The following is a 10,239-nucleotide window of genomic DNA, read 5'->3' as shown; positions in this document are numbered from 1 at the left end:
ACGGTTGAAGTCTGGGATTGTAGGAGTTGGTCCTCTGTAGGATCTTTCCTGTCCACCAGGGGGAGTCACTGAGCGTTGATGTCTGGGCTCGTGTCGAGGTGAAGGTGGACTCCATCCACCACACCGGTCTGGAGAGTAGCTGCGGCGGCGTGCAGGCGAGTAATCACCTCGATATGGTGGTTCGCTGTATTCTCTGGCAGAATAACGAGAGTCTCTGTGGCTGGCATGACGCTCAGGTGAGCGGCAGTGGCTGGACTGCTCATAGTCATAACCGTAGCGCCCCTCTCGATGGTCATAGCTCCGTCGCGGGGCCTGGTGCTTGGTGCGTGCTGACTCAGGAGAGTGCTTAGGTGAGGGAGAGTCATATCTGGATGATTCCCTGTAGTCCTTTGTCTCTCTGCTATAGTCGTGACGCCTGTCAGAGGACGGTCGTGGTGGCGTCTTCCTTCTAGGTACGGTCTCCCTGTCCCGAAAGTGGACTGACGATGCGTACCTGGATGAGTCACCTCTGTAATCCAGCCCTTCTTGGTAGAGTCTTTCTCGAGCGGCTACAGTACGTGGCACTGGACGGGGGCTGCTGGGCTCCGCTTTGGCTCTGAGCTGCTCATTCTGTAACTGCAGCTTCTCCATTGATGCTAGGAGATCTTCCCTTTCACGCTCTAGGATACGGCATTCCCTTCTCCACTCATCTGCTGAAGATGCCCGTGTGTCAGTGACTGCACGTCGCGCTGGGCTATGATGCAGCTGACCGTCTGGGGAAGCGGAGCATGAAGCAGGTCCACTCTGGTCCTCCTCATCTCGCTGCTTCCCGGACCATGCACGGGACTCGTCATCCGAGGTGGTAAACATCTTGGTCCGCTGTAAGCTCTGGATCCGGCTCGAAGGACCACTTTGTAAGGAAGAAGACTGGCTTCCTTGATTTGACTATGTTGGATCGTTATGTAGAGCCCACAGCGGGTGATCGGTCAGAATCACGCTAGAGTCCCTCGGTGGATGGATGATGGTTTATTCGCACTCAACTGTAGGATGGGGTGTTCTCATTACAGGAGTTACAGGAGGATGACGTTGTTGCGTGAGTGGACACGCGTGTGTACGTGTGTGTGTGTGTGGGTGTGTGTGTGTGTGGTTTAGTAAGACGCACACAAAACACCGAACAGTAGGAATGCCGTATCACGTCTGTACAACACGTCTGTACACCACGGGTAAACAGTCTCGGACTGAATGCTATCCGGTACGGCAAGCCCGAGCCAACTTGTGATTGGCTGAGAGTCCAGGTGAAGCGAGGCGTATTCCAAAGGGGAGAGAGTGTCACAGAAAGTGTCTTACGGTTAGCGGCCACAAGGGGGCCTTTTTTACAACATGGTTCTCGACTGTAAAAATGTGGCTTGCCCCCTTCAGGTCGGTGGAATACTCTTGTCCCAAGTGGAGGCATTCAAGTATCTCCTGGTCTTGTTCACGAGTAGGGGGGTAATGGAGTGTGAGATTGGGTCAGGGTTAGGGTTCGGGTTCGGGTTCATGATCAAAAGAATGAGATCCCGGATACATGTTTATTGCTGCAAAAGCACAGCAGCCCAAGGACATTGAAAGCTGCAAATCCAAGGAAGCTCACAGGGAAAGAGAAGAGACAGAAAAAATGCTGATCTCAGGAAAGCAACATTTTCAAAAAGAGCAGGAAGAAAAGAGGAGGAGGCATGAAAGCAGTCGTGTTCATGGTCAGGCCCTAAGGAACCAAGTAGAGCAAAAAAAGCTTGATGCCATTTCTACATGCAAAAACAACTTCATGGAAGCACGTGACATAATTGAGGGATATCAGCACGACTCTACACAGATCAGTGAACTAATCGATGAAAAACATAAAGAGCTTACCTCCATACGTAGGCAGCGGCCAAACACCACAGTACATCAAAAAAAGTACTGCCCCTGAAAAAAAAGCTGGTGTGACTGACAGGATGGGATTGACAGGACAGGGACTGATAGGATGGGATTGACAGGATGGGGACTGACAGGACAGGATTGAAAGGATAGGGACTGATGGGATGGGACTGAGTTTGACAAAACAGAAATTGACAGGACGGAACGGGGACTGACGAGATGGGAAGGGGATTGACCGGATGGGGGTTGACAGAACCAACTACAGGGGGATTACACTCCTTAGCCTCCCCGGGAAAGTCTATTCCAGGGCACTGGAGAGGAGGATCTGGCCGTTCGTCAAACCTCGGCTCCAAGAAGAACAATGCGGTTTTCGTCCTGGTTGTGGAACACTGGACCGAGCTGGTTTACACTCCACCAGGTGCTTGAGGGTTCATGGGAGTTTGCCCAACCAGTCCACATGTGTTTTGTGGATCTGGAGAAGACGTTCGACCGTGTCTGTTGGGATGTCCTGTGGGGGGGGGGGGGGGGGGGGGGGGGGGCTCCAGGAGTATGGAGTCTGGGGTCCTTTGTTAAGGGCTCTCCGGTCCCTGTACGCCCAGAGCAGGAGTTTGGTTCGCATTGCAGGCAGTAAGTCGGACCTGTTCCCAGTGCAGGTTCTGTTCTTTACTTACATGGACAGAATTTCTAGGCACAGCCAGGGTCTGGAGGGGGTCCAGTTTGGGGACCACAAGAACTCGTCTCTGCTTTTTGCAGATGATGTGGTTCTGTTGGATTCATCGAACCTGGACCTTCAGCGTGCACTGGCACAGTTCACAGCCGAGTCTGAAGCAACTGGGATGAGGATCAGCTCCTCTAAATCCAAGGACATGGTTCTCGACTGTAAAAATGTGGCTTGCCCCCTTCAGGTCGGTGGAATACTCTTGTCCCAAGTGGAGGCATTCAAGTATCTCCTGGTCTTGTTCACGAGTAGGGGGGCAATGGAGTGTGAGATTGGGTCAGGGTTAGGGTTCTGGTTCGGGTTCATGATCAAAAGAACGAGATCCCGGATACAAGCAGTTGAAATGAGTTTCAGCTGTTTGCGACATAATGGTCCCATCAGTCCCATCCCATTTTGCCAAACTCATGATGGGACGGAGACTGATAGGATGGTTTGGGGCTTGTCAGGATGGGGATTGTCAGAATGGTACAGGGACTGATGGTACGGGAAGGGTATTATGTTTATTTTGTAATTTTCAACATACTGTGTGTTATAGTTTCTTTTTCATCGACAATTCATCGTCAAGTAATGCAGGATGTTTTTACCTAGCTGACTCATTTCCTCAGAGCATCATTTGACATGTGATGATAGATCTGTTTGTTGACCTCCCAAGGGACAGGTCATAGATGAGAAAGGTAGGAAAATGGTCTGAAGTATCTTCAACAGGGAGTATCCCAGCCAGTCTCGCACTGGGCTGGTGAGATGTTGCCTCGGTGGGTGAGTGCGATGCCCGAGGTTGCTACTGTTTACCTATTGCTTGGTGTCCATCAAACCAAGTCAATAGATCCGGTAGGATACGAAATCTTTCTTTATTTTAGTGCAAACCATACTTATTTAAGGTTTAACATAATTAAAAAACATGAGCATATCCTCAGAAACTCCTCCACAGTTGTCAAAAACCTGTGCGCCTTTCCGTGGTCAATAATTGTTTGCCCATTGACTGCCCCAGCATAGATGCATATGACAACATGGCAATTCTCAAAACATAAAGGTGACAAATAATGTATTGATTACACCCTAACCCTAACCCTAACCCTTTCATATTTTAAATTCCATATACCAGACACAGCTTGGAAATTTGTTTTTTAATGATATTGGATTCCGTTTTCAATTTCACAGATCTCACTAAACCATGAACATCTGGATGAACTTCCAAAACTCTTCCCGAAGACCATAATCCCAGTGGAGCAGATCCATAATGGCCACAATATCTCTGACAGCAAGGCTCTTTTTCCTTTCATTCCATTTCTGTCTTTGTTGGAGCAATGGTTTAGTATTCACACACCCATCTCTTCCAGAATACATCAGCAAGGTATTTGTGAGGATCCGAGGACCACCTCCTTCTTCCATACTGCTCTTGTCGCGTGAAGACTCCAGGAGGAATTGATGAGTTTCCTTAGGCAGGAGAAGACGGGTGAGCATACATTTTATTTCTTTACACTTATTTCTCTATTTTAGTCTGTAAGAAGACAAATAAGACAAGACTAAGCCAACTCATAGCTCACAAGTTGACTTAGTACCCCTCACCCCAACCGGCCAGCAGAAAAGCCGTCACCTCTGAGTCTGGTTTCTTCAAAGGTTTCTTCCTGTTAGAGGGAGTTTTTCCTTTCCACAGTCGCAATATATCAATATATCTGCTTGCTCATGTGGATCCGTTGGGTTTTTCTCTGTTATCTAGAAATGTGTTGTATTTGATGGCATGTAAATAAAATTGAATTGAATTGAATTGTGGTGATTTTCACGCTGTTGTACAACTGCACTGAAAACCAGTGAGACTAGGAATAATTACTTGAGATCCGCAATACCACAATAAAAATTAACTCCTCACATCAATTAACTGAACGACCAGTTTTCTATGAAGTATGTTATAACATATCAAACTGTGCCCCTCACTGCAGGATTTTTGAGTTTCAGTTGGTTGGTTTAAATAAAAGACTTTTTCATTCCACGGCAACAGAAAGTGGGGAGATGTGCACAAAACCTCGACATGCTGCACATTCCAATGTGCGTGGGTGTGCAAGTACCCGTTCAATGCTGCTTGCAGCTTTAATCATTATTATTATTATTATCATCATCGTCGTTGTCATCATCATCATCATCATCATCATCATCATCATCATCATCATTTTGCTTACTTTTTGCAAGCAACAGCAGCTTCAGACATGCCACCAACAACAGAAAAAGATCATTTTAAAGTGTCATTGGTACAAGGATTTCATTGGTGTCAGACATCGGGAAGGCAACATGGTAATGTTGAAAATTCATGTAAAATCAGTGGTTTGACCGAGGGCAGGATGACATTTGGAAGAGAAAGAGAAAAGGCTACTGAACATGTACATGTTTCATTGGTTTCAGACATGGCCTGAGCAAAATGGTTCCACAGCGCCACCTAAACACTTGTAAAAGTTCATGGAAAAGCAATGGTTTCACACTTTGATGCACACCAAACCTCACCATGCACCACATTCCAACGTGCCTCAGTGTGCAATATGAAGGGCCCCTTCATTGCTACTTAATGCTTCAATTTGACTTGGAGTCAATACACAGACATGTTTTCACACCAGCAAAACAACTCACTAACGCACAATATTGTCATATATGTCATTTAATGAACATTCCATCCTCTCACATACTGTATGTCTATATGTTCTGGTTGCTGTCGCTACTTGCATATCCTCCATTGTTTTGGTTTGTACTTCTTTTTCATGAAAAGTCAAGTATCATAATGTTGGTATGGAAATAAGCTCATCCTCACTCAAACAAACCTCCAATCCAACTATGTGGGAAAGTGAATCAAAGGGCAATTGTACCCTGTTTGTCAGTAATTTAAAATATCAAAATAATGTAATTGTGGTATCAGTGCAATTGTATTGTACTTTTTAAGAATCAATGAAGATAGCGGTTTTAGTGCTTGGGCTTTACAGGGAACTGGTGTTCTCAAAAACGTTGACTGTAACACTGTAACCCTAATCCTACTGGTTAATAAGTCTCAGTTGTGAGACTGATGCTGAATACAGCAGAGGAACTACAGTGACCACTTCCTGACAACCTTTGTATAAATTAACTGTATCTTTAAAAGGGAAAAACTCAAGAGGAAATATTCAAGTCGAAAAATATTTGGACAAGAGCAGTGACTTCACATCATACGCAGGTGATTTTCACAGTGTAACAGTGCAGCTGACAAGGTGATTATATGAACCTAACTAATTTATTTGACATGTGCAGAAGGTTTATTGTTGTGTAGTTTGTTTGATGGCCAAACAAATTCCAACTGTGTTCAGGCAGCATGCAGATGTCTTGTGACATTTATTAAAAAATAAGTAAAGAAAATTCCAATGTTAAAACAAACATTACTGCTTAGAGTTGTATATCCACGTTTACCACATTGGATGCACTGAATTCAATTCTCTTGTAAAAGAAAGTCATTTGCATCACATTGAACTATAAATAAATGTCTTTTGGAGAGTTTAAAAGATAGAAATGCATACTTTCTCAACTTTTTCCGTGTGCCTCTCTGAGTAGTTATGTAACAAGCCGAAAACAGGAAAAACTTAATGAATGACACACCTGGAAAACTGAATGAGACTGTGAGACTGTGGTGTTATTTATAGCACCAACGTAACTACATACACACTATTTACTCTGGGGTGAACTGGAAAAACATAGTCATTCTTTTTTTCTTGGAAAAAGCTTACTCATTGAGTTTGCCTTGAATATAAATACTCCACACAGTGAGTGTGGAGTATTTTGTGGTGTTTCAAAAGCCTGCTCTAAAGATCAGACTATAAAGATCAGATTTTGTATTAAACAAACATCTGTCCAACAGACTCCCGAGGACACAGGTTAACATTATTTATTAAAGTGGTACTTTTATAAACTGGATGATAAAACAATATTCCTGCCCACGGTATTTGCAGGTAGATCAACCCTCTACTCCTTCACTGTAAGTATATGCAATTTAAAAAAAAATAATTATTATTTGTACAATCCCTATTTCTCTTGTTAGACTCTTCAGCTGCAGTGTTTGCTCTCCACACAGTAGTCTGGTGTCTCAGCGACGCCTTCACTTCCTCCTGTGAAACAAGGTCCTTCAGGGCTGTTCAGGACCCTTTCAACCTCTATGATACGCTCAAGCACACAAATGCAGTATGAAGGAATGTCTTTTTTTCCATTTATTGTTTTTCTTTGTCACGCAGGTGAAAGCAGGGGTAGAAATCAGAAGCAGTGTGCTGTTTCTCGCACGGTGTGCCTCCATCTCCTCCAGATGTTTCTGGCTCCTCCCAGACAGCTTAGTAAAACATTCCAGCCCACCTCTGGGAATCTGCTGGCTCCTCCGCACACTCCCACCAAACTGCAGTCAGGGTTTCACAGGGAACCAGAGCAGACTTCGCCGACACAAAATGAGAGGACTTGTGGTCTTGGTTACTTTGGTCTGCCTCGCCACTGCCCAGCACCAAGCACTGATTGACTACTTGGAGCGGAGGCTGCTTGCTATTGAGGTAAGACTCTCCTCACCTTCCGGTCGAGCCCTGAGCTCCAGTGTCCCTCTGAAAGGAAAGTTCCAGGGATACGCCAACAGCGATGGAATGCAGATGTGGGTAAATCCTGGGTACGATAATGGAAAATAGTATCGTATGGTGACAGTGTGCCTCTTGTCTGTGTTAAGAGTTCAGTTACAGACACTTATTAATGATAACAAAGCTTAACACGACTGTCTGAGCAAAATTATATACTTTAAATTTTCTTGTACTAAACCGTCAACATAAATATATGTTCATGAATACAATAATTCATTGTAAAAACAATTAACTTTCTCCTTTTATGCATGTGTGAAAATGCTTACATGTGATAGAAGAAAATGTATCAGATATAGAAATAATTTAAATGAACAGATGAGATGGAAATGAGGGGCTCATCAGTTAATTACAAAGTTTATAGATAGTGATGTTATCTGAAATGAAACGCTAAATCATGTGATGCTCTCCTTTATTGTCACATGTGGAGCTTTTATAATAGAAAAAAATGATTGCACTAAACTGCGTAAAACCATTTTTTCCCCCACAGATCCTTTAGTCTCACTCTATATATTCTTGTCGGAAGTTTACATCTAACTAACACCTGTAAAGATGGTTTTGGCTCTGTTCTTTGGTGAGGTCAAAGGTCAGAGTCTGCTGCTTCAGAGCGAGGTGGCAGGATTCAGCCTTCTCCAGGAAAAAAAAAAAAGGAAACAGTCCCACTTGAAAAGCATGGCTCTTTGCCACATGAGGGCTGCGCCTGGTTGTTTAAAGGATGAGCTTCCTCCTTATTATGGTTTACTGTTAAAGTGTATTTACAAAGCAACAGAAAGACATGAAATTATGGCTTTGGGTGTTTTCAAGAAATCCCCTTCTCTTCCTTTTTAAATCCCATATCTGTGTACTGTTCAGAAACAAAGCAGCTCTTTCCGTCTCTGCTTGTGATCAGACTCAGACGTAACCGATCGTTTTGTTGGAAAAAAAAAAAAACAGGACAGGATCTCCCTGTGGCACGAACAGACCTCACGCTATGCCTCAGAGCTGCGGGAGCTGAAGCAACAGATGGTTTCCCAGCTGGAGAACCTGGACAAAGAAAAAGAGACGCTGAGAATAAACCTGGATGGCGTGGGGACGAGGGTGGACCGGGTCGAGCGGGAACTGGACTACTTGGAGACTCAGAACGGGGCACAACCGTGTGTGGACGTGGACGACAAGCTGATAGAGCAGCAGGTGACTCTGGAAGAGGAGAAGCAGAAGGCCAAATACTTTAAACACTCAGGTGAGATAAGGCCGTCTCCTCAAATGAACATCTCTGAGCGAGCAGCCTTCCAAGCTTCTTTTTAAAATGCAAAAAGTGTGTGGTACAGTGCAAGAAGCTCGAGTGCTGTGGGATGGGAAAAAACAATTTGGATGTATGTATAGTGGACATGACACACAAATGCAATAAAACATGAGAAGCCAGGATAGCAAAGCCAGGTGGAGCAGTAGCCACCTGGCTTTGATAACATTTAAATCTGTAAATTCTTTATCATTGAATCAATTCAAATAAATAGACATAAGAATAAAATAAACAACCTGCATGTGTATTCAATAAGGACATCTTAGAGATCGTCAGTCATTTCTTTAGACCAAATTTTAATGATTCCCATAAAGTCTCGGATATGTCCTTTTGTATGTGTATGACAACAACAACACATTTAATGCGACATAAAGCCTGTCCCACTCTTACTTTCAGACTGCAGTGACATGATCTCCACAATAAAAGCCATGAAGATCCTGAAGCGGGTTGGCGGGCCGAAGGGCATGTGGACCAAAGACACCAGCAGGAGCTCCGGGAAGGTTTACATTTTCAACGGGACAGAAGAAGACACCGTCCACGAATTTGCCTCAGTGCAAGACTTCACCCGCTCACCGGGCTTGTCTCTGTCCACAGAGCGGAAGCTGCCCTCCGCCTGGGCAGGAACTGGACACGTGGTCTACAACAGCTACGTGTATTACATAAGACAGGACGACGTGGTGACGGTGGCGAAATACGACATCAAGAGTCAGTCTCTGACCGACAGCGCAGTGTTTCCGGTGCAGGACCACGTTCCCGTGTACAGCCTGACCCCTGAGACGGTGATGGACTTGGCCGTGGACGAGGAAGGCCTCTGGGCCATTTACTCCACGCGGCAGAACGAGAGACACATCTCCCTGGCTAAAATGGACGCCGTCTCGCTGGACATCGAGCAGATGTGGGACACAAACTGCCCTCGAGAGAACGCGGAGGGAGCGTTCGTCATCTGCGGCACGCTGTACGTGGTGTACAACACCCAGCAGCCGGGACGCTCGCGGGTGCAGTGTGTGTTTGACGTCAACGACGTGATGGTCAGCGAGGAGGCGCCGCTGGTTTACTTCCCGAAACGCTACGGCTCCCACGCCAGCTTGAAGTACAACCCGCAGGAGCAGCTGCTGTACGCCTGGGACGACGGCTACCAGATCTTGTACAAGCTCATCATGAAAAAGAAGCTGGAAATTTGAGCTCATCGATGCCGACGCGTTTCACAATTTTCTTTTTTTTTTGTGTGTGTATTTTCATAAATTTGTAGTATTGAAACTTAGTTGGTCAAAAGCTCTTCAGTGACGATAATGTTTGAATTTTTTTTTTAACTATTTCTTTACAGTAGCTGGTGGCAGTTTTCGACATTTCCGAATATTACATAACATTTGACAGGAACAGCAAGTTTCTCGTGTCACTGGGAAACAGTCAGCAAATTGTGTTGGGACCTCATTGAAGGTGACATACGTATGATTTATTTTTTCATTTTGATGATCAAGTTGAAATGCTAAAGAATCTTTTTAATGAAATAATGAAGCAGCCTATTGGATTTATACACACGCAAGGTGTGTATCGAGAAGTGTGTGCTACAATGAGATGCATCTCTAAACATTGGATAATATCACATGTATATATTGCTGATTATTATTAAATAAATAAAGGTGATTACATGAACTCTGTGACTGCCTGACTTGTAGTGAATGAGCGGATTGTGGTCTATGACGTTGGTAAATGTCAACAATTTCCAAAAAAGGACAGAAAATGTAATGGATACCTTC

General features: G+C 44.6%; 1 protein-coding gene across 1 annotated transcript; it reads left to right on the top strand.

The window, feature by feature from the left end:
- The first annotated feature begins 6,412 nt into the window (after nucleotides 1-6,412).
- Nucleotides 6,413-10,140, top strand: olfml3b (olfactomedin-like 3b). The gene is given in 5 exon segments (XM_080494491.1): nucleotides 6,413-6,572; nucleotides 6,826-7,004; nucleotides 7,006-7,128; nucleotides 8,137-8,422; nucleotides 8,879-10,140. Coding segments are annotated over 4 exon segments (1,305 nt in total). The 5' UTR covers nucleotides 6,413-6,572; nucleotides 6,826-6,893; the 3' UTR covers nucleotides 9,664-10,140.
- The last annotated feature ends 99 nt before the right edge of the window (nucleotides 10,141-10,239 follow it).

This window comes from Blennius ocellaris (assembly GCF_963422515.1).
Source record: "Blennius ocellaris genome assembly, chromosome: 4".
NCBI lineage: Eukaryota > Metazoa > Chordata > Actinopteri > Blenniiformes > Blenniidae > Blennius > Blennius ocellaris.
The sequence above is the reverse complement of the archived record's forward strand: the minus strand, read 5'-3'. Positions and strand labels throughout refer to the sequence as shown.